The sequence below is a fragment of the Anopheles arabiensis genome, chromosome X (genome assembly GCF_016920715.1).
Source record: "Anopheles arabiensis isolate DONGOLA chromosome X, AaraD3, whole genome shotgun sequence".
NCBI classification, from domain to species: domain Eukaryota; kingdom Metazoa; phylum Arthropoda; class Insecta; order Diptera; family Culicidae; genus Anopheles; species Anopheles arabiensis.
In genome coordinates, this window is record NC_053519.1 from 6,687,501 (window position 1) to 6,712,447 (window position 24,947).

The following is a 24,947-nucleotide window of genomic DNA, read 5'->3' on the forward strand; positions in this document are numbered from 1 at the left end:
ATCTGATTTTGGTATTTATAAACGTTTCTTGCTTATATGCAATGGCTGTGTTTTTTTTTTTGTTAAATACAAAAAGTGGGACTCTATCTGTAAGGCAGCTTCCTAATTTCATATGTTTGGGTTTGTGTGTGTGTGTGTGTTGTGTATTATAATACTCATTTATTCCAGTTTTTTTGCCTTTTAACCTCCTACTATACTAATAGCGTGTTGTTTTGTAACATTTGTTTGTTGCCTGCGTCCGCTACAATGCTTTTGGGGAGGGGGGGGGGGGGTGTTGGATTTTCTTTGAAAATTTGCCTATTTTCTTATCTACTGCGTTTTATGTTTTCAGCATTTTCTATGATTTTGTTTTATGCATTTTGCTACTGTGTGTTTTTTCTTTTTTTTTTTCTTTTTCTTTTCATTCCACGTTGTGGTTTTACAATAATGCGCGCGCAACTTTTGGCCCACCAGCCAGTGCTAATCTCAGGGGGCGTTCGTCGCTTCTTCTCAAACAAGTTCAACAGTTTTCGCTTAACAACAGTGCGATCAATTTTCCACATTCGCGGTCTATATAACTTTCACTTCGGGCTTTAGACATTTTCATTTGCTCTGGCTGTGTGTGCTTGTGTGCGTGTGTGTGCGTGCGTGTGTGTGTGTTTGTGTTAATTTATTACTCAGCTCTCACGCTCAAGCGCGAGGCGTGAGCATGGAAAATTAAATATTTGGTAATACTTTCCCCTCATTTCTTACCCTGTTACACACACACACACACATGCACACACACACACACGCACAAACACACACCTACGCAAACACTATTACCCTACTTACCTAAACCGTTGGATTTGCATTTGCTTTTTCATGTTTTGCTTTCTTCCTTTTTTCTGTTTTGTTATTTTTGTCATTTGTTTTTTTTTTTACTTTTTGTTGCTCTCTATGTATATTAGTGTGAGTGGGTGTTTGTGTGTGTCTATATATATTTATAGTGGACTTTATTTTATTTTCTCGGGGACCGATTTTATGTGTTTTTTTTTTCTTCTTTTTATTTCGTTCATTTTCCATTTTGTTTCTTCTTTTTATTTTCTTGCTGCTTCTTCTGCTTGCGCTCACCCAGCCGCCAAGCGTTGTGGCACCGAGTGCTTGCGGAGGGGAGAACAAAAAGCTAAACAATGTAATTTGCACAATAGTAGAGAATGAGGAACGATTTAAAAACAAAAATACACAAACTGTGGGCTTTTCCAAGATTGCCGCATTGCTGGCGCGGGTTGTAGTGTTTTTCTTTTTTAACAATTATTATGTTTTTTTCTTTTTTTCGTCATTATTATTCTTCTTTTTTTCTCTAGCACCTCCACACCCTTCGCCCTGTTTGGCCCAGCTGTTTGAGCGGCACAGTGCAGCGAGGGGCTGCACAAACAAACAACGAACCTACGGTGCCCCTGCCCCTGCTTACGGCGAGACAGGGCGCGAGCAGGGCGAGGAGAAGCAAACACCGGAACAGGACAACCTCCTACCAGCTTTTGGCACACTGTCCCTCGGCGCGGGACGGGTGGGACGGAACAAAGTGGGGTGGGTTAAATAGAGAGAGAGAGAGAGAGAGAGAAGGAGAGAGGGAAAGGGTGTGAGGTGGGGTGGAAAGATATTTCTTTACACTACGGATCGACGATAAACGGTTCAAAATGATACTTTCCACGTGCCTCTGGTCCAACGTTTTGGTCGAATTAGTGTTACCTACACACACACACACACGTACACAAAGGATCTCGAAATACTGAAAAGCTGGCTGTTTGAGAAGGAAACTTCACTTCACGTTCCAGCCAAAAAAAGTGCAACAATTTCCGTTTCATTTTTCTTTTTTCCAGCGCCCTGCTGGCTCAGAACAGAATTTCCGTTTGCTTCCCTATTTTCTTTTAAACCCGCCCTTCCCACCAGCACTTTGTCATGATTGTCCGCTAATACAAGTGTGTGTGTGTGTGTGTGTGTGTGTGTGTGTGTGTGTGTGTGTGTGTGTGTGTGTGTGTGTGTGAGTGTGTGAGTTCTGTGCTGTTTGAGTGTTGTCCTCGATCGTGTGCATCATTGCATAAAGTTTTAATCTTTTTTTCCCCCAACACACACACACACACACATGCCTTGGCCATGCACGACCTTGGTTATATCTGTAGCGCTACTTTTTCGACCGCCATTCCCTTGGGTGTGTGTGTGTGTGTGGGAGAGGAGGCTGAGTCTGAGGGAGCCGGGGAAAACTGGGAAAACACTCTCCAGTGGCAGTGAGGAACGATTCCGCCGTACGCTTTCGATCCGCAAACTTGCTTATTGTTGTGTTTGTTTGTTTATTTGTGTTTTATTCTGCTAGTACTAATAATAATAATAATATATGCTACTTGCTGACCACCTAGCGGCACACCACCAAAAAAAAAAGAAAAAGAACGAGAAGCTGCCAAGGTGAGCAAACGGAACGCAGCGACCGCCGGGCAAACTGCAAATAAAAACGGACGCCTATACGCACATCTCCTACACACACACACACAAACACAAGCCCGTAATGGGTAAAATCTACTCTGCCCTGCTTGGCCTGTGTTACAGTTAAAATAAAATTATTATTCAATAATAATGCTTTTCTAAAAACAAAACGGAAAATCATTAATTACACATTGCGCGTTTCCTTGTTTTGCTCTTTCTCTCTCTCTTTCTCTCTCTCAGCTTTTGAACGCAACAACAACGTTTCGCGGACATTATTTCCTAACCGGAAGCGGTGAAAGATGGGTTGTGAATGGGTGTGTTTGTGTGTGTGTGTGTGTGTGTTAGTTTGCCAAGAATACGCATTACGCCGCATGGCGTGGCTATTAAGAAACGATGCCTTTGCCATGTATAGAGCGCTTTTCCCAAACCTGCAACCTTTTGCTTCTCTCTCTCTCTCTCTCTCTCTCTCTCTCGCTCTCTCTCTCTTTCGCTTCTACTTCTTCTTCTTCTTCTTTTATTTTTGGGTTATGCTGTAGCTTCATACCCAACCGATAGAACGGATGGAGCATTCGCGCAAATTGTGTGTGTGTGTGTGTATGTGTTGCGAAATCCAAAAAAAGGGAATAAACAATTGGTTCGAGCTCTGTTTGCTCTAATAGAACACCGATTTCCCTTAACAAACGTAACCACACACACACAAACACACAGAGCCACACACAGTTGTATTTCTTTCTATACAATTAACCCCCTTGCCGCTAGCCACGACCCCCCCCACCCCTCCCTCCTGCAGCTGCTCCTGTGACCGAACCGAGCGGGAAAACAGACGCCAACGCGAGCACAGTTGCCGATTCTAAGTAGTCTAAGTATTCGATATAAATACGATCAAGTTTATTACTCTGCGTGTGTATCTGTGTGTGTGTGTGTGTGTGGAGGGGTTTCCGAGGCTGCCTATGTCCGTCCTCTATAGCTGCACTTTTGCCGTTTTGCCTTTTTTTTTGTTTGGAGTTTTTGTTTTTTTTTTATCCCATTCCTCAGCACCTTTTTTTTTGTTTGTTTCTTTGACTCGCTGACCCAACTCTTGCACTTTCTCGCTATCTCTCTCTCTCTCTCTTTCTCTCTGTGACTGTGTAGTTAAGATTTTTGCTAGCTACTGCCTCTTCCCCTCCACCCCCCCCCCCACCCCTCTCGATTCATCATCCGAAAAACCTTCACTAAATAACAACAGTTTGCACCCCTTTAACCTTCTCTTTCCCTCTTTATCTCTATCTCTCTATCTCTCTGTCTGTCTCTCTCTCTCTTTCTCCCACACAAATTTCAGTGTGGTTTGATTGAGACGCCACTCGCACTTTCCCTCTCCTCTTTCTGCCTCTCTTTCTCTCTCTCTCTCTCACACTCTCTCTCGCTACAATACAATTTAATTTTAATGGGTGCTAAATGACAAAACGCTTCCTACCATACGTTTTACGAAAGTATGAAGAAAACATAAAAAACGCATCTCCTCTCTCTCTCTCTCTCTCTCTCTCTCTCTGGCTCTCTCTCTCTCTCTTTCGCTCCGCTCGCTCGTCACATCTATTTTCTTTTAACAATTGTGTGTGTGTGTCGATTTTTTTATGTAATAGTTGCCCGGTTTTCTTTTTTTTTTGCTTTTTTTCTTGCTTTTCTACGAGATACTGCTCTCTCTCTCTCTCTCTGTCTCTCTCTCTCTGTCTCGCTCTCAATGTGTGTGTGTGTGGAGGGGGTGTAATTGTTTTTTCCTACTTTCTTGCTTCCCCTTCCTTCGACTCGCTGCTCTTCGCAGTTTCCCGGGGTGGGTGGGGGGGGAGTGGGGGTGGAGGGAGTGTCATATTTTGGAGAAGGGGACGGGACGGGGAGTAGGTAGTTCTGTGTGTTTTGTTAAGCGCATCCACTCCCATCCTCACAACACAACCCGCGCTCTCGCTCCCTCCGCTCTGCTGCTGCTGGGGGGGTCGGGGGTCCTTGTGGTCGCCTCGGATCGTGGTCAATGGGGCCCGGCGGTGGCCGACGAGGAGGAGGTGCGGGACACGGGACGGGCGCGCATATTTGGTGGCAGCGTCCAGGTGATGCTTGCCTGCGGTCATAGAGATTCCTTCGACGGCACCCAGATCGTCGGGCCGCCCTGCGACCAGATGACGTTCTTCACCTTGCTGTAGATCTCCTCGATCGTGTCGCCTTGCACAATGGCTGAAGGTTAGGGGGGGGGGGGGGAGGAAGAGGAAATCAAAGCATTAGCTTGGCGGTGGAACAACGCCGCAGCACAGCGGCGGTAGAAACCTTACCGGTAAAGTATTCGCCAAACTCGTGCTCCATCTTTAGCGTCCGCTCGTAGGTTTTCTTCGCCTGCTCCTCCGTCATGCGCCGGTTCATCTCCCTGTGGGAGGGGGGAAAAAAGAGGTTTAGCGATTGCACAGTGATCGAATCGGCTCGCTCCACCGCGGCGCCACCGAACGTACATGATCGATTCGACCGACATCGGCTTGATGAAGATGGCGATCGGGTAGAGCTGGGCGACCTGCAGCCGCTTGATCGCGTTGCCCGACACGTCCAGGATGCAGTGCTTGCCCTTCTCGGCGACCTCGCGCACCGACGCGACCGACGTGCCGTACAGGTTGTCGTTGTACTGGCCCGCCTCGATGAACAGATGGTTCTGGATGTCCTTCTCCATCTGCTCGCGGGACGCGATGAAATGGTAGTCCCGCCCGTCCACCTCGTAGTCGCGCTTCGGGCGCGTTGTATCTATAGAGGGGGGAAGAAACATAGGGTGTTACACAGCTAGCTGACACACACGCACACACACACGCTATCGGAAGCAACTTACGCGGCACACACGAGCCGAACTTATTCGGATACTCCGAGATCAGGTCGTCGTTGATGCGGTCCTTCAGCGGGCCCAGTATGATGACCGGGCGGGTGTAGCTGATCTGCAGGCGCTGCACCGGCTCGTACGACAGGATGTTTTCCTCCGCTGGGGTGGTAAAGAGAGAGAGAGAGAGAGAGAGAGAGAGAGAGAGAGAGAGAGGGAAACAAGTCGTTAAAAATGGCACTGGTGAAACGTGGCTTTCTCTTTGCTTTTGCCTGGTGGTTCGATCGCCCAAAAACATAGCTCGAAACGGTGCTCGAAAAGTAACAGTCGGCCACCACAACACAGCCATACACACACACACACAGACACATAACGACAAACAACGCTTTAGTGCAACGAGAAACGATTTTCGAAACGAACAAAACAGCGAAAGCCTTCCGCACACCGAACAGACGCGTGAGGCGTATCAGCATGCCGGGAAGAGGTTGCAGTTCATGTAAAAAAAAAACACACACACACACAGCAACAAACAGAGAGAAGAAAAAAAGCCACAAAACGGAAAACCATGCGATAAGATGGATAACTGGGGTAAAATATTAAAAATACAATAAAAGAATAATATCTAAACATAAAATTCAAAATAAATTTAACCAACAACGAAAAAGTAAGAGAAATTGAAGCAAGAAACTGAAATGAAAACACTGTAAATCGCAAGGAAAATTGAGCTAAACTGAGCACTTGAACAAAATGAAGCATTTGCAGGGTTCGTCGTCTCACTTAATCCGAGTAGATGCTATAGCAAGAAAACATTTGCTCACACTTCGAACAGACATGCACCCAAATGCCGAAACCAAACACAACACAAACATGCACTAAACCGGTTCACACATCCACAGCGTCGGGCGATCGTTGAGCTGTAAGGTTTTTTTTTCCAATTGGATGGAAGCAGGAAACAACAGGGCGAACCAAAACAGTGTATCGTTTTCGTAGCAACTGTTCAGCTCGAACGGACACCGGAACCGCTACCTGGCAAAACCCCAAAAGCCAATCCCTCCCCACCTCATAGCGCAACATCCCTTGTTGTGATGGGACAAAACAAAGCAGGAAAACTCCCACCTACTAAGAGAAGAGCAAGAAAAACTAAAAAAGAAACGGGAATAAAAAAAACGCGAAACAGGAACAGGAAGAGCTCGATACTATAAGCAAACAAAAACGATGACTGTACCCTACTGGTCTGTGACCTAAAAAGCTGCCTTATTTTGCGTAAAGAGACCGTACAAGAGACGTTTCCAACCGAATCGAGAAAGACGGAGGGGAATTTGAGGTGGGGAGGTGAATGCGAAGGGGGGGAAACAAACAAACAAACAGAAAAACACAACACATGTGCGATGAATCAGCGAGATGCGCAAAACGCCACAAGAACAACACACGGTGGTGACACGGATGAGAGCAAAATGAGCGAACGAGAGCGGGAAAGGTGAACAGAACGGAGTAACGCCTGGAGAAGAAGAGCAGTGAGAAGTGGTAGTAGAAATGCAGTAAAATGAACGTGGTGAACGTGGACGACCAGAACAATGGAAGAAAGAGGGAAGTACGAGCGTTGAAATGGAGAAAAACAAATGGAAACTCAACTGCCGAAACGGGAAGCAGCTCTAGAAAGGGAAGTTGAAGGGAACCAAAACAACGGAAGAAGAACATCTAAAAACACAAATCGAAAGGAAATGAGACAACCAAAAAAAACAAACGTGATAGAGAAAAGAGACAGAGAGATAGAGAGAGAGAGAGAAAGACAGCCTCATCAGGAAGAGGAAGAGACGGTCAGAAAATCTGGCCGAAAACGCGTGCCCGTTGGATGGCAGACTTACAGTCAGCATAGTTATTCTCCAGGTAGATAAGAGTTATCTGCTCCATGTCAGGTAATTCCACGCGGTAGATTATTTCACCACCACCTGGACAGGAAGAAGAGATACAGATTAAGTGTATAGAAACAGAAAGAGAGAGAAAGAGAAAGAGAGAGAAAGAGAGAGATAGAAAATGAAAGAGACAGACAGAAGCACAATTGAAAGAGGAAGGAAGAGATGAAACGCAAAGAAGAAACGAAAAAAGAAACGAAGTAAGAGATCGGTGACAGAAAAAAAGGAAAAGAACATACGACCAAACAAGAAGTAAAAAGAGGAGCGATCAAGAGAAGACAGAGAAAGAGCGAGATGAGAAAAGATACTGATGAAGAAGAAAACAACGTCCAAAAAATCTCGTCAGCACCACCTATCAGTTAGAGATGGCACAGGCACAGTGAAGTCGTGAGACGGTAGAAAGTATGCGACCGATATCAGGATAGGTGAGTAACCCTGTATTCTTTTGGGAAGCGCAACTAAGGCGGCGCTCTGACAGCAAGCGAACAGGACATCAGACTCGAACGAACGTGTAGAGCTGTATGGAGGTGCACCGTCAGACACTCACGAACAAACAAAAACACGTCGCGAGCCTGTCACTCAGTGCTGTAAAATGTGACTGTAAATGTCATAAAACAAATCTAACTGAAACAAAATCCATGTCAGCGTCACGTACTCAATGGTGGTGATCAGAGGTTGCTTAGTGACCTTATTGCGAATAACGCTTGATCAGTCACTTTATTATGACTTTTTTTTTACTGTGATCAGTTCCGCAAAAATTTCACTGACATAATCATTATAAATTCCAACTCCGAAAACTCTTTATCGTTTGATTTGAGCGAGAAAGCATGCTCAGTTTGTTGCTTGAGACCACTCGCACGCCCCGCATATCTCCAATGGCTATCGTGATGATCACGCGACAGAAAATGTCGCGACCAAGTGAGTTACCAAGAGTTGGGTGCTAAAAAACTATCGCCAAGCATGGGATTGGTCCACCAACTGGTTGAGTCTCACCACTGATCATCACAGTTGTGTACGTGAGCTGATTTGAACTCAACATTTCAGTTATGGTTTCAGTGTTGGTGACTGAAACAGTGGCATTTGGCAGCACACAGAGAAAACAGTAACCTCGAGAAAAAAAATGATTATGTTTGCAGCGGCATTGACTCAAGCACTCGCATGTCACCTTCGGGATGTCATGGCGCACTTTCATTGAGTATCAGCAATGTATAACAAGCTACTGTGCATATATTCATTATACGGTACGTAGAATTCGATTCCAGATATTTGCAAGTTTGTGTACGTAGCTTGACTCTTTTTCTTCATAATATTGAGTGTAAACTATGTATTGCTTCGACAAATAATGATTCCAAATGAATGGAATGCTTCACAATCAATTGAAATGTAAAATATACAGGCTTATTGCTTGATCAATATCCCCGCTGTAGCTGGAAATTCATTTAAACGCTGAAAACACTCAATTTTCCAGTTGAATGTTCAGGTGTTGTAGGAGTTCTAGAAGCCTGTGCATTAGTGTAGGGTTTCATGAATCTTACGTTGAGTTATGAGTGATTCGAATCTCGAGTCGAATCTTCAAAGATTCATAAATATCTAAAGATTCATGAATTTTCAAAGATTAGTGAATCGCTAAATATTCATGAATCTCTAAAGATTCACGAATCTTTAAAGATTCTTGAATCTATAAGATTGATAAATCCATTTAAATTCATATGTTTCCAGGGTTTTATGAATCTTTTGCGGTATTTGATTTTCAAAATATTTTATTTGCCCAATTCCACCTAAAACATACTCGTCGTTAGTACAATCCTCGCTTGGGTCGTCTCCCCGTAGCAAAACAAACTATCCGGCTACGTGGTATCGCCAAGAAGGTTTGAAAGCCTGTAAAAGCTGGTATGACCATGTAGAATAATAAAAGAAGAAGAAGAATACAAATAGCCCAAGCTCTATGACAGTTTAGAGATTTATGAATCCCTTTGAGCTCCGCGATTCTTTCAAGATATAAGAATCTATTGAGATTAATGAATCGTTCCAATCGAGATTCAGATTCATTGAATCATTCCAAAAATTCATTCAGATGCATGAATCTCAGATCAGATCTACCCAACACTACTGTGCATCGAACAGAGGGCAGAGCACCAATCGAACAGAGCCGTGTTTGTCCCGTTCAATGGCTGGCCAGAGCGCCGCCTAAGTACAACAATCATCACAATCAAACCGCAGCCGTAAACTTGTTAGAAAACACTTTACATACAAAACTAAAAACACGTAGTAAAAAGTATGTAACGGAAAACAATAGGAAAGCAAAAGGGTAACTGATAAACTGCACGGAGAGCTAGATTGGACGCTCAAATGTATCTGCAAATGCAAATGCAGAGCAGCAGCGGAAAGCCAAGAAACCAATGGTGGCACAACACATCTGCAAACCATCAAATCGGAAGGGGCTTCTAAATAGTCGCCTATAAATACCGGAGTAACAATCGGAGCAAAGAAAAACCCCAACCATTGAAAACCCAAAAACAAAACGAAATTGAAAGGAAAAATAAAAACCAAATATTAAAACTATAACACATCACACGCACACACGCACAAGATTCGAAGCTCCTCGCGAATGGTAAGTTAGAACAAAGTTAGAAACAACTTGTGAAGCACATTGGGACAGAGACGGTGGTGAAACACAAGAGCCCGGGCGGGCGAGCGTTTCCCTATCGGACGGTACGAAGAAAAAGGCTGACAAAAAGTGATAACAAAAGCCAAAACAAACAAACAAACAAACAAAAACTCCATGTACAACTTACCTTCCGCGTTCGCGTCTTCTTGTGTGTAGCAAAGCATGAAAGCTGGAAATGGATTGGAGATGACGATTAGAGTATTCAGAGACGGGGTGTGTGTGTTTTTTGTATTTTTTTTTTTTTTTGCGATTTTGTCAGAGGAGTGTTGTTGTGTTGCCTAGAATTATTAGAGCTACCGTTTGAGTGGAGGAGGAGGATGAGGAGTTAAATCCCGTTCAGAGCGCTGTCTGTACTGTTATTTGATTTTTTTTTGCGTGTGTGAGCGCACACCAGGTTCGTCGCCTAACGAAAAGGCTTTTAATTCTTTCTTTATTTTTTTTAAATATTTTTATGTATGTGTGCAGAATTTTAAAAGCGTGCGTACACAAATTTTCAAGCAGAAGCTACAAGACGTTGGATCAAAACAAAAAAAGGAACACAAATATAATAGGCTCGTAACAAAAACAAAACACCACCACCAAACACTTATGACAGCTCGCTATGGGGGAGGATGAGGGAGCACGATAACGATGGATGGAGATGGGAATTGGGATCATGTGTTTCTTTTTTTTTTTTTTGGGACATCACTTACGCTGCTCGGGATCATGGTGATTGGGATCGCTCAGGTTGCCGTTGGCTGGCCGAGGCGAATCGAAAACGCAAACACAAACAAACGCGCGGGCGCATGGGTGGTGGGAGTTGGAGTTGGAGCACGGCGACGGGGACGGACACGGTAGACACATGGTTTGACCGGGGCGGCCACGGTAGATGGAGTTGAGCGGGAGTATGAGTATGAAGGAACACGAAGGGGGAACACATATAAAACGAAACACAGAAAAAAACGGGAAAAAAGAAAAGAAAAACATGTAAATAGCGACGCACGAGCTGAAGGGTGCGGTGCGGGCGAGCCTGACGGAAGTGTGACAGGGTGTGACGGCTACACACATACAACTCTATAGGTAAGGGGGGGGGGAATAAAAACAAAACATCGAAACAGAAAACAAACAGCCCGTTTGCAACACACAATCGTCACACAGCATCCCGGGAGCCATGGGGGGATGGTGGAAAGAGGAGAGTTTGTGGGGTGGGTCATCAACTTACGCTCCTGGTCCGATCCGTCCTCGTTCTTGTCGTCTTTGCTCTTCATGAACGGGAACCGGCGGGAGAAGGAGAAGTTTTTCTTTTTGCGATCCAGCGTCGACACCTGTTGAGGGGAAAGGGAGAGACAAAAAAAAAACAGGGCAGAGGGCCGCCCCCCCGGTCTCGATTAGTCGTCTGCTTCCTGCCCACCGCCATCCGCGTGTTGCGCCGTGCGACCAGAGAGTGCCGCGGGCGACATTCACCTCCTCCCCGCCCGCTGGCGATACCTTTTCCAGGTTGTTGTTGTTGTTGTTCGCGCCGGCATGTCCCTGGAACTTGACGCTGCGGTCGCGGGCCCGCTGCTTGCGCTCCCAGCGCCGCTTCGACGGCACGATGCCGATGCTTTCCTCCTCGTCCTCGCCGATCACGCGCCGCGCCTGCCACCATTCGTCGTCGGACGCGTTCGTCACGTGCAGTATGTCGCCGTGCCGGAACTGGAGGCCGCGCGTCGGCAGCCCGTCGTCCCGGTTCGGGTCGTAGTCGAACAGGGCGCTGCAAAAGCGGAACGATTAGTGGCCTGTCACACTCGCCTACGCATCTAGCCAACTCTTACCGGACGTAGAGCGTGCGCTTCTGGGTGGTGCGCAGCAGCGTGCCGGTACCGGCTGCGACCGCCTGCTTCAGCTCCTGGATGCGCTGCTCGAACCGGTTGTAGTCTTCCGGCCGGTACTGCACGACCAACGTGACCGTGCCGCCGGCGTTCTGGGGATTTATTTCGAGGGGGGAAACATGATTAGCATATGAAACAGAATGAAAGGAGAGAGAAGGAGGGGGCTTGGGAGCTTACCTTCAGCGCTTGGGCGGCATCCTCGTGCGACGCATTCGACAGGCTAATGCCATTGACGGACAGCAGCTGGTCGCCACGCTTTAGCTCGCCGCCGAGATCGGCCGCACCGCCGGCCAGCACGTACGATACAAAGATTCCCTGTCGAAGGAGAGAAGGATGAACAGAGAAAGAGAGAGCGAGCGAATTAATTGAAAGGCAATTGAGTCGAATGCACACAAGCACTCGGACGGCTTCTTGCTAGATATCAAAGAACATTTCTCCCTCACTTTTTGTTTGTAATTAATAATTCCAACACTTCTTCCAGCCAACATCACGGAAATATCATTAGGATCTTCGTGAAAACTCTAAACTTCAGCTCAAGGCGTCGGAAGATCATAAATATTTCATGTATAAAGTGTGAAAGTCTCTCCAAATCGTCGTCCGGAATGGCCCAAAGCTGCCCGGAGTCATTCGGACTCGTCCGAAATCGTCCGGGGTCGGCTTTCGAAACAAAAGCCTATATACGAAGTGCTTCCGGACGACTCTGACTTCGAACGACTCCGAACGACTCCAAACTGCTCCAGACGACTCCGGGCGGATCTAGTGGTTCCATTTTGCTGGAGTCTGAATCTGACTGATAATAGTCGGAGTCGGTTCGGAGTCGTGGGTGCGCTCCGGAGAGTACATCACTACACTGTAACATGGGACGGTGCAAATTCAATATTTTGAAAATCATGCATTTCTAAATATTCGTGAATCCTATTATGATTATGATTATTTTAGGATTCATGAATCTTTTCAAGAATTCATGATTCTTGGAGATTTTTGGAGATTCATGAATATTTGGAAATTCGACTCGATTCACTGATCGCTGATTCATATGATTCAACTCTAATTGAGTGGCATGAAAGAGCGATCACCGTGTATCGCAATAAATGCCTCATTTGTCCCAAGAAATGGTCCTTCACGTCCGTTTGGGAGTTGAATGACAGCAAATGGATGAGCGTTTAGGAGGCCTCAGTTTTTGCGTTTTTGATTCACCGGTTTAAGCTGCATTCTCGCCAGGTATTGCAACACAAGAAGGGAAAAAGTTGCTATCGAGTCAACTATTCGAAAGCATGTTACTTTCGTAAAATATCACATATCTGAGAAAAAAGTGTACCAATAGTCATCCTCCTCTCCAAGGACAGACTTTAACGGGATTTTAACGGTTCTAAAAGGATCGTTCGGAAAATAGTAGGTGCAACAAATTCTGATTTTTTGCGTAGAAATGTCCGAAAAATTGAGGAACCGCAACTAACCTGCTTGCTTGCTTTATACATGGATTTCACAACCAAAGTGTCATTAGAAATTGTTGTTTAGTTTTGACACGCAGTCAACATGCGAGTGCTTGGGTCAAACCCGATTCTCTGACTGACAAGCTGAGCTTAATGCCGTCGCAAGCTTTATTCTGGCAGTGCTACCAACTGCCATTGTTTCAGTCATCAACACCATGACTGAAACGAAGTTCAATTCAGCTCACGTACGCAACTAAGATGATCAGATATACACACAGGTGGTGTACCAATCACATGCTTGGTGACATTTTGTTTAGCACCCAACTCTTGATCACTCACTTGGTCACGACATTTTCTGTCGGTGATCATCACGACTTTCTTGGAATATACATGGCGTGTGATCATCACAGTAGAGCTCATACCACTGACATGATTTTGTTTCGGTTGTAATTTATCATGACTATGTCAGTGGCATTTAGCAGACCTGATATCTGTTAAAAAAAATGTCATGACATAGTGACTGACCAAGCGATGTTCGTAAAAATGTCATGAAGCATGTATTGGTCACACCAACCGTTTCGAGTATCACCTCTGATTATCACAATTACGTACGTGAGTACGTGACGCTGATAAGGATTTTGTTTCAGTCAGATTTTTTTTTATGACATTGACAGTGACATTTTGCAGCACTGCCCACCACATAGGAATTCATTCGTTGCCACAATCCATCCTAAATGACGCACCGATACATATGACAACCATATCATTGAATTTACTAGCAGTGCCAAATTATCTCTTTACATTTTGCCGATCCTTGTGACTGAGAGTACTCCAGGCGCAAAGAACAAAGATACATACTAAACACAAAGAGAAGAGAACGACTGACGTTCTTTTCCGAATCGAATCGCGCACCTGGCAGGTTCAGAAAAGCAACACGCATCACTAGTATTAACGTGCCAAACTTGCATGGAATGTGCTTCATCTAACTCCCTCCGAAGACTAGCTCAGAAGACTAGTACAGCAGATACAGGTCTAGTTAGATAAGATAAGATCTAAGATATGTCAGATATCGTAGGCCTAACAGATAGGCCTACAGTAGGTGTGTAATTTTACAAATTAAAGACGCGCCTTACAATCTGACAAATCATGACCCTTATTAAAAAAAGTCTTTAGTCCCAAGCCGCGTTTAGTACCGGTCTCGTAGTACAGTCGTCAACTCGTACGACTTAACAACATGCCCGTCATGGGTTCAATCCCCAAAACAGACCGTGCCGCCATACGTAGGATTGACTATCCTGCTATGGGGGGGAATCAATTAGTCACTGAAAGCCAAGCCCACAAGTGGGTACAGGCAGGCCTTCACCGACATCGGTTGTTGAGCCAAAGAAGAAGAAGAAGTCCCAAGCCATCGATACTTTTGAGTAGGATAAACTATCGTTTCCCTAAAATCTGTTGCTACATCTGACCCGTACCTGTCCATCCTCGCCGCCGACGATGTTGAAACCAAGCCCGGACGCTCCCTTGCGAATGACGATCGTGCGCGGCACCCTAAAACGCAAAAAAAGAAGAAGCAAATTCAGTACCGAAGCTGGCGAACAACACAGCTGGCGCTCTCTCCCCGCCTCCGCTTACCGCGTAATGTCCTCGCTGCTGACGGCGCGCGGCGTGCCGATCGGCATGCCCGTCTCCAGCACGTTCGACGACGCGTACCGGGACGAGCTGTTCTCCAGCCCGAACGCCGGCGAATGGGAGCGGGCCGTCGACGCCACCATCTCGGTATCGCCTCCGCCGGCCTCGCCACCGCCGCCGCCGCCACCAGCATCCGGCGACGCATGGTCGACCATGCTGACGCCGACACTGTTCATCGCGTTCGTCGAGAGCGAGTTCAGGTTGCTGATCGAGTTGGCGAGCGCCTGCAGTATGTTCGTCTTCTGCACGATCAGCGTCGCCCGGTTGGTGATCGCCTTGAGCGTCGCGACCGCCTCCTCGTGCACCACGTTCTCGAGATTGCGCTCTCCGCCGTCGGGCGTCCGGACCGCGATCAGCTTGTCGCCGACCGCGAGCCGCCCGTCGATGTGGGCCGCCCCGCCCTCCATGATCTTCGTCACGTAAATGCCGTTGTCGCCCGGGATGTGCTGGTTGCCGATGCCGCCCGCAATCGAGAAGCCGAGCCCCTTGCTGCCCTTCAGCAGCTCGATCTCCTCCAGCTTCGGGGCCTGGGCCGGTGGCCGCTTGCGCCGGATGTGCTGTGGAAGAGTGTGTGTGTTAGTGATTGTATGTTTTTTTTTCTTTAAAGATTTTTAGTGAGTACAGCCCCACCACTTACCAGCGTTACACGATCGCCCGCCTGCTTGAGCGCATCGACCGCTTCGCCGTGCGTAACGTTCACCACGCGCACCTCGTTCACCGCCACGATGCAGTCGTTCACCTGCAGCCGGCCGTCGACGTGGGCCGCACCGCCCGGTATCACCTTGGTGATGTAGATCGACGCATCGAGATTGATGTGCGGGTTGTCGGTGCCGCCCGCGATCGAGAAGCCGAGCCCGGTCGAGCCACGGATCAGCGTGATCTCGTCGTACTCCCACGGTGAATCGCCATTCAGCTGCAGGAAAGGAGGAAAAACAAAACAGCGCGCCCGTGAGGGGAAACGGTGCGGTGAGTAAGGTTGAGGATGTAACGGTGGCGTAACGCTTGCGTAACGCTCAGCTTTTTTTTGCGGCAAAGCGACCGGTGTAAACGAACGAGCTTACCTGTTTGGTGTCATTTGCATTCGATGTGGGAACCTGGGTTGCGAGAATGAGCGCACACACACACACACACACGGAAAAGAAGAAGAAGAAAAAACATTCGTCAGTTCAGGCTGGTGCGGGATGATGCACGGCGGTAGGTGTTAGGGTAGGTTATTTGTAATCCTTTCACTCGGTGTTAGTTTGTTTTAGTTTGCCGCAAAACCAATGTGTCCACATATTGCATACATGCAGGCGTTTTTTTCTGATTGAATAACGTAAGGCCCCTAAATGTATGCATCCCGTGGGACAAAAGTAGTTTTTTAGCATTCTGGTTGCAGGCAATCGCTCAAACGCTCATGGGGAGTTAAATAAAACGGTTTTAGGGGAGGTTAAAGAACAATCAATTAATTTGTTATGTGTTTTTGTATATTGTAAATTATTTTGGAAAGGCAGTGGGGATCGTTTGTTTTAGTAAAATATTTAAATTGTTACAACACGCTAACACGCCAAGCAACTTGTGAAAGAAACTAATTAACGTTAACACACACACACACACACATACACAGAAACAATAGCAAACTACAACGAATTACAAAACTACTTGCACTAGCAACTACTGTGTACTGTACCGTATCCAGGCTGAACAAGGAGGAAACCTTCTTGAGGAATCCCCCACCACCTGCGCCTCCGCCGCCGTCCTGCTGACGTTTCTTTTTCCTTGTGGTCATACTTTTTTTTTGTTTCTTTGTTTTGTCCTTTGATTATTTGCTGCCTTTTACTCACTCTCTCTCTGCCTTTTTTTTTCTTTTTTATTATCTTATTTGTGTTATTTTATTTTGTTTGTTTGTTTCCCTCAGTCACTTATGTTTTTTGGAATCAGTTTTTTTTTGTGAGTTTTTTTAATGTGTTGGTGTAATGTTGTCTTCTTCTTATTTTTCTTCTTTGTTTTATATTTTCTACTATTACACCAATCGACTAGTGCCGGTCGTCCCGCCCACCGCGAGCAGTCTTTCACACACGTTAGCAACACATTTAAAGGGTAGAATAAATAAATAGCTGCCGCCTGGGAAGGAGGTGTGGAAAATGCAACCTCTTTTAGGCTAGCCGTAAGGCTACGAGGACTTTTTTTATATATTTTTATGTTTAATATGTTTTGAGGAGAAAGTGGACAACAGTATACAAAAATGTAGTTTTGTACGCTTTATTTTGTTTTTTTTTTTTTAATATTTAACAACTTTATTTCACTTCATCGTTTTGCACTGCACGCGCAAACTCTCTTTTTCACAAACACGTACACACTCACACAAGTAACATATAAATAAACTCACACAATCACACCTAGATTTTGTGAACAAAAAATAACAATATAAAGTGAAATGTGATTTTTTTTTTCGTTTTAGCTTTTCACACTATAACAGCACAAACAATTATTAGACGGTATTTTTCTATTATCCATCAGCGCACCATACTTCAGCATGAGAGAATTGTTTGTGTGTGTGTGAGCAACCGGGCCAAGCGCTGGCGGAAACCTCTTACTCGACAATAACAATAGTCAATTCCAGTAAGAAAAAATGGAGGGGGAGTAGAAGGGGCTTTTGTATTATCTTCTTTCGATGGAACTAAACAAAAAGCATCTCTTCATTACGCCCCTGCCCCTTCCGCCGATCCATTCCCCCTGTTATCGGTATTGAAGGGTAAAAGGAGGATTCCTTTCCTTTCTCCTTGAGTGACGTGCTTTATCCCATAAGCGAACGAACATCGGATAGTCGATGTTCCTCTCCCTCTCTCTCTCTCTCTCTTTCTCCTTCTCTATCGCCTCTCTACGGTTAGGATTACGCTGACTCGCGCTGGAGGACGATTGAAGGACAGCGAGCGAGCGCCGAATGCAAAAAAATAGCAAACAAAAGGCAAAAAGAACGGAAGAAATTAAAATAAAAGCCTGCCGCGAGAGCTGGTGGTGGGAAAAAACGGCTCCTTGAAAACGCGCTGGCTTTTCGAGCGCGTGAAAAATAAAACAGAGATACTTCAAATCGCACACACACACACACACAACAAGAAAAAATAAAACAACCCGTTCAAAGCTCCATCAAGTGTGCTTTCCACCTCCCTTTGCGCTACGCTTCTGACGTCTGACGTCGGGCGTAATGAAAAACATCGTCGCTTATCTACTCTGCAGCACAAGGACACGGGGGAATTTTCCTTTGGCTTTCCCCGCTTTATATTCCTCTCATGTTTTTTCGTTTCTATCCCTAACAAGTGCGACCGCGGGTACATTCAACTATTCGCTCAAACGATAGTAACCTAAAAATGTGCAAACGTTGTTGGAAAAATAATAAAAGGTAGTAGCGTTGGCGAGTGTGGGAGAGTAGCAGAAGTGTAAAGAAAATAATTGCAACGAGTCGCACAGATAGATAACAACGTAAGAGCCGAGATAGAAAGAAAAAAAAAGAAAAAAGAGAGAGAGAGAGAGAGAAATTTAAATTAAATTTTGGCGATACACAATCGGGGCTGTGGTTTGTGGGTTTTGATGGAAATATGGGCAACAACAACGGTGGCTAAAACACCACCAGCAACCAGGCAGAGGGGGGGGGGATTTTGGGGGCCAAACCGAAAACAAAAGACACATTTGTCGCACCCAATTGCGCCAGAGAGAGAGAGAGAGGGAGGGCACAGCAGGCAGGCAGCTGGGGCAGAAGGACAAAACGTCAGCAACAACAGTAAAAGGAAAACAGCACGCACGCACGCAGTCACACACACACACGCTAGAAAAACAAATGCACAATCCATTTGGGGTTTGGGAGAGGGAAGGGCAGGCGAGGGGGGGATTGAGGATGTTTCGAGGGGGAGGGGCGGGGGGGGGTGATGATGTAGGGCTTGTAATTAAACTGTTTTAGCTCAAGTCGGTTGCAAACGGTTAATTTTCGGTCAACAAACACATCCAAAGGGGAAACAGCTAATCGCCAGGGTCGAATGAACAGAGACAGAGAAAAACGATCGGGGCAAATAAACCGAAATCAGACTGTTTGTTCCTATTTTTGAGCTATAAATTGCAAGGAAAAAAATCCAAGCAAAAAAAAATTTGTTACGTAATTCACGGACGAGGTGCATTCCCGCATTTCATTGTATTGTGCATGAGATGTAATATGAAAAAAAGGGAGGCTGTCTGGAATTTAAAAAAAGCACACCTTTTTCCCTGTTACGGTATTTATGGATGCCCCCTTTGTGAGACCCAACACGTGCTTTGATTTAGTACTGCTTGCTTGTTTTGCAGCAGATTCAAAAGATTCGCAAATCGATTTCTGTAATCAAATTAGTTTCTTCTTCTTCTTCTTCTTGTTCTCTCCCTCTCTCTTTCAAAAACACATGTTTACCGCCCTTTGATGAAGCTGTGAGACAATTTTGTTTCCGCTCGAACTTGATAACCCCCCAGGCGCGAGACAGCCAAACGGGTTAAAATGGAACCGTCGCGAATGTTTTTAATCGGCGTCATTTCTGATGCTATGGTATGTCCCCTTTTCTCCCCCATCCCTCCCCATTCCTCCCCCCTCGTGATTGAGCTGCTGGTTCCGTGTGCACACAACACAGAAATGTGCACACGGGGAGAAGAATGTCGCCACCACAAACACGCGCATAGGAAGCAACAACACAAAAAAAAACAGTTGCATTCAATATGCAAACCGTGTCACCCTATATCTATCATCCCGATACGCCACAGACACACACACACAGATCGCTCCGTAACTCCTGAACAAAACCGAGACAATGGTAGCGGGCATCGGTATGCCTTCGATTAATCTCGACAGATTCGCATTTTTTTTTTTCGCTGTTTTGGTTTCACTCCTCGCCGCAGTTGCTTCCACGTCACGTTGACTGCAAGGCAAGGCGAGACCACTTATCGGGACGCGAGTCAGCGGGCGTGAAACATAATCGCAAACCGCGCGCAGAAGGAGCCGCGTGAGTCATCCCACCATCCCGTGCCGTTCGCTTCTTTCGACACCTCGGCCCCGGTGGGGGGGTTGAGTCACACACCCGCGCATCTATTAAATTCTGTGCGTGCGGAGCGGCAAGATGTTGCTAAAAATAATATTCCCATATGAGCAACGTTTTTAATGCTAGAAGCAAAAAAAAAAAACAAGCACCATTGCATTTGCTTTGCGGTTTTTCGCTTTTGCTTCGAACGAAACTGTGTTGCTGTACGTGCACAAAATCCCAATCCCCGGCTCGCATCGGATGCCTTTCCATACCAATCGTTTTGTTTGCCTTATTTGGCGTTGTTGGTGTCTGGATTGTAAGTATTAGAATGCGCTGATTACTGGATAATTACAGCACAATCCTTTACAGCAGCAGATTAAAGAAGAAAAAGATACTGTTTTTTTATTCTTTATCATCTGTTTTACCTCTCAAAAGTTTAACAGTGACATGCTGTAGAGATACAAGTACAATTGTGGAACAAAATATCAGTTCTACTTTGAAATGTTCGTGCCTTACGATACGCGGTGCAGCATTTTAACCGCTCCTAACCGAACGGTTACGTACTGCTGCCGTTATCCCTCACTGCAAATGCGCGACTCTTCAACACTGCCAAAAACAAAACGGGTTCAATTCTCGAACTCTCTCTCTCTCTATGCCGAAGAAGCATTTCCGAAGCTTTTTTTCTACTGTGAAAATGTGTGTGAACAATCTAAGCTGATAAATACGCTTGAAAAAAAAAACACTTGTGCGACTTTGCTAGTTCGAGACACTAAGTTTAGACGCCTCTTTGTAATCGAATCAGTTTTGCACACTGTTTTGCCCCTTTCCTGCAATAACCTTGAAATGCTGCTTAAAGGTTTCGATTTACAATCGCGAGTCTGTGTGTGTGTGTGTGTGTGTGTGTGTGTGTGTGTGTGTGTGTTTGTTCTGCTTCTTTTTGTTCCAATTTCCGTCGACAAGGTCGAGAATCGGATTTTGCGCGGGTTGATTGATTCGGTTTGATAGAACTTGGCCGGTTGATTGTTGATTCGGTTGATTACGCTGTACAAGCTTCACATAAACACACACACACACACACACACACACACACACACTCGCAAGAGGATTGATAGAGTGTAGAGGCAAAACACGATAACACACGACTTGTTTAGGGATAAAATTGCTAGGAAAAAGCTAAAAGCATTAGCGTCTTGTTTTCCACTCCCTTTTCTCTCTCTCTCTGTCTCTACAAACACTACCCTTGACACGCTTTCAGCACGACCATAGTGCATGGTTTGGTAGACGGCAGAGCATTACAAATAGAAGAAAGAAACAGGAAAAAAACTGATCGATCCTTTCGTACTGGGATGGGGGAAATCGTTTTAAGAAGATTGATTAAATTGAATGAGCTTGAGATGTGATGCGCTGCAAGGATCAAGGGTGACAATCTCGCTTCTTCTTTCAAGGGTGATCCACTAGGTTTGATTTTTCCACCCAGGGGGGAGGGATTGGCTTATGCGCAAAAGTGAAGTGTTGTTGGGAGTGTGCAGCAGAAATGGACCTGCCGCACAACACGGAGTTTGTTTTGTTTTTTTTTTTGCCGCACTGCCTTTGAGAAGGCAGTCCTCGAGATATTCGCAAACCAGGGATGGATCAAAAGCGAGAAGAAATCGAGTATCTTTTTCCTTGATCCTTACAGATCAAAGCCGGGGAGTACCTTGAAACAATCCTTCTTTTGATGGATTTGTCTTCACTTATTAGGATGATTATTGGATAGAATACAGAATAATCTCTTCTTCTTCTTCTTTATGTTCTACCGCTTATCTGTTGATGATGTTAACTTATCTGGATCCCAAAGAAGGAGTACTGCCGCAAGACTCGAGAGGTCCCCGCACGAGAACTGCTTCCATGACGGGCGTGTGCGTGTCCGATAGGTCGCGTGCGACTTACCGATTGTGCTACCGGGACTTGGTCCAGCCTAGAGCGCTTAGTGTCTAATAAAAAGGACACTGCGGTTGGGAATTGGGAATTTTGCCCCATCAAACTAATGAAATCAACTTTAAGCCCATTGCACAGTGTCTTTTTGTTTCACTGAATACATTTCGTCTGGCTAATAGTGTTACCCAGGGTCGGTAGAAAATACATACAATCATGACGTCATAGTTGCGTCGATCTTTCAAACCTGCTCTTGCTCTAGCAAATGTGTCACATTCGCGGGCTCAAGTTACACTGTCCCGGGTAGTTGGTTTATGTGTTCCAGCCCTGACTCATTCACGACTCGGCGAAGTGTCCCAGCAAAAGATAATGTTTATCAGCACTTTCTAATTGATTTTCGGTAATATAACCACAACAACAACAAGAACTTTGAAATCATTCTAACAGAAAGCATCAAAAGATATTGCAAACTGTGTTTTATTTTGATTGCCACACTTGCCATCCACGTTTGGGTGTCTCGGAAACCATTTCCGGCCACCGAGTCTAGGCGAGGGCTTGGCATTCCGTCCCTCGAAAAAAAAAAAGGGCGTACGGATGGGTTTGATCGCGAGAGGTTAGAAAGATAAAGCCGGAACGCATGTGTCGACACACACACAGCACACGCACACTCATGCACCTTTCAGCTAGGCACCCCACTCCCACCGGTAGGTGTGTGGGGTGAGAGGGGGGGGGTGTTGAGTTAAGCAGTGTGCTGGCCAGCAAATGTACGCGGAAAGCCGCACGACAGTTGTGTGTTGTGGCACGTTGCACACATCACTCTGTTTTCCACACACACACACACACACACGACGAAACCTTCACCGTGTGTCCATGAATGACGCTCGATTCGGGGTGTCAGTTCTCCCCCCGTCCCCCCCCCCGCTCCCATTGTTTAAATGCTTTTGTGTTTAAATCCACTCCCGCCGCAGCCAAATTTCCAACGCATCGACCGAGAAAAGCGACCTCTTCTCCACCCTCCTCCCCCCCCCCGCCCCTTTACACCGAAGAAGATTGAATGAAGAAACCCGGGGACCCCGTTCTGCGGTGGAACGCGAATTGAACGGTAACAGCGGCGAGAGAGAGACAGAGAGAGGATGAAAGTGACGCCTCTCATCACGCTCGCGCTCTAACCACTGTCTATTCTGCCCCGCATTCCACGGCATTCACCGTGGTGTGTGTGTGTGTGCACGATGGTGTAACCAAAAACCGTTCGAGTGACTTCTTCACACACGTACACAGAGCGGTGCGCACACCACTGTACGTGCATTGCAACGTTTGATGACGCATTCCTTTCCAGCCAGATGCGTGCCATATGTGTGACTGCGCGTTTTCGAGCAGTTTTTTTTTTTCTTCTTCTATTGTTGTGCGTGCGTTTTTCTAAACTCCGTGTGTGTGTGTGTGTGTGTGTGTGTGTGAGCGTGTATTTCCCTTTGCTTCGCTTTTCAAGCTACATTACAAAAAGCCAAGGTTTTTGCAAGGAAAGAGCAAAGCAGCGGGCGCGCGCGCGCGTGCGCCGACACTCATTTTGGTGACTTAATATGTTTGTCACCGCTTCGACATTAATTTTACCACAACTACTCATAGTGAGGGAATGTTTGGCAAAAAATAGAGGTTGCAATGCAAGAAAAAGATTCGCCGCAAAACGGCGACCAACACAGGCGGGCCGTCATTAGTCAACATCATCCAATCCAATAATGCACCGACTTGGGAAAAAGAGAGAGAGAAATACCGAAAAAAAAATACAAGCACAATTTAGTGCCACTGTGTCCGGTTTATTTAAAAAAAAAACGCCCTATTTTGGTCGGTTCGGTCCCTTAACGGGCTGCTCGAATGTCACACACGCCGCAGCTGCTCGAAAATATGCAGGCGCGCGCCGCCTGGGCTCGGGAGAACTCACCCGAGGCAAATTTCTTCCCACCATCATCATCACCGTCATCATCGTCATTCCCTTTCACGAAACGGGACCCGCGGGGCAGCTGTGTGAGTGTGCAACGCAGCCGCACAGCCTGTCTGTGTGCGTGTGTGTGTGTGCGCACGGGTTAGAAAGGCGTAACAAGAGAAAGAATGCGCTGGAATGGCGGTGCAAGGCTAGACACAAACGGCGGGGCCCTTTTCTAAAAGGGTCGCACGAGTTAGAAAAAATGTTTGCACACACACACACACACACACACACACGCCGTTTCGGTTGATAATGATGGTGACAGTACAGACACTGTGCACGCGCTGTTGCTGCTGTTGTTGTTGTTGTTGTTGTGGACGAATTTTCTTTCGTAACTTGCTTTTGCTTGGTTGCTGGACAGTTGTATTGGTGGGTAGTTGATTAGTGGTTGTGAGTGCGCGCGCGACAATTTCAATTCTTTTCTGCTTCCTCTTCTTCTTATTCTTTTGCGCTTTTGCGGCTTTGCTTGGGAGGAGACCCTTTTGCCTTTTTTTTCCCTTTGCCCACACCTTTTCCTCTCATACCGACACACACCAGCGAGCACACACACACACTCGTACACACACGCCCCGGAAAGTCGGGATGCATTATTGCTCTCTCGCTCTCTCGCTCTCTCCATCCACCGCTTTCTTCCTTCTCGCACATCATTCATTTAAAACGCTAACGGGACACGTACACACACACACACAGCAATTAAACGATTTTAATCCATCCGCTTGTAAGGCCGGAACAAAAACAATACCCTTGACTTCGCAGAAATTGGATTGATCATTCGTTTCAAAATAATAATAAGAAAGACCAAAAAAAAACACAAAAGAAGATCGTTACACACACGCCCACATACACACACACACACACACACACAAGCGCGTGCGCGCACACACACAGTGGCCCAGGGCGTACCACCCGCACCCGCACCAACCTGTTGTGACTGTGTGTGTGTGTGTTTGTGTGTGGGTCAATCAATGAAAAGTAGTGAAACAGTTTTCGAATCAAAAAAGAAACTTCCAGCAAACAAATGAAATGAAGCGATCGAGACGAGCAAGGGAGGGAGAGAGAGAGAGAGAGAAAGAGAGAAAGAGCACATAAAAGCGACGCACAGCCACACAGATTCGACACCGCACGAGTATTGGAGACCGATTTGACACCGTTTTTTTCTTCTTGCTTTTTTGACACAAGTCATTCCGCTCCCTTCCTCCGGCTGCACACACACACACACACACACACCGC

The 24,947-nt window shown here is 46.1% G+C and overlaps 1 protein-coding gene across 30 annotated transcripts in view; it reads right to left on the bottom strand.

Annotated features, from left to right (window-relative positions):
* The window catches only part of LOC120906404 (disks large 1 tumor suppressor protein), a 56,890-nt gene that overhangs the window by 1,394 nt on the left and 30,549 nt on the right, over window positions 1-24,947 (bottom strand). For 17 of the 30 annotated variants that reach the window (XM_040318050.1, XM_040318051.1, XM_040318049.1 and 14 more), the window contains 15 exons: window positions 15,875-15,907; window positions 15,451-15,726; window positions 14,757-15,370; window positions 14,597-14,672; window positions 11,869-12,006; window positions 11,635-11,783; window positions 11,285-11,573; window positions 11,043-11,145; window positions 10,534-10,578; window positions 9,969-10,010; window positions 7,126-7,209; window positions 5,276-5,422; window positions 4,911-5,193; window positions 4,737-4,828; window positions 1-4,641 (listed from right to left, as the gene is read on the bottom strand). The exon at window positions 1-4,641 is cut by the window's left edge and continues 1,394 nt beyond it. In XM_040318050.1, the coding sequence (XP_040173984.1) occupies window positions 4,535-4,641; window positions 4,737-4,828; window positions 4,911-5,193; window positions 5,276-5,422; window positions 7,126-7,209; window positions 9,969-10,010; window positions 10,534-10,578; window positions 11,043-11,145; window positions 11,285-11,573; window positions 11,635-11,783; window positions 11,869-12,006; window positions 14,597-14,672; window positions 14,757-15,370; window positions 15,451-15,726; window positions 15,875-15,907 (2,478 nt within the window). In that variant the 3' untranslated portion in view covers window positions 1-4,534. Of the gene's footprint in view, window positions 4,642-4,736; window positions 4,829-4,910; window positions 5,194-5,275; window positions 5,423-7,125; window positions 7,210-9,968; window positions 10,011-10,533; window positions 10,579-11,042; window positions 11,146-11,284; window positions 11,574-11,634; window positions 11,784-11,868; window positions 12,007-14,596; window positions 14,673-14,756; window positions 15,371-15,450; window positions 15,727-15,874; window positions 15,908-16,482; window positions 18,131-24,947 lie in introns of those variants that run through there. The other 13 variants (XM_040318070.1, XM_040318069.1, XM_040318055.1 and 10 more) reach the window with 12 other exon arrangements.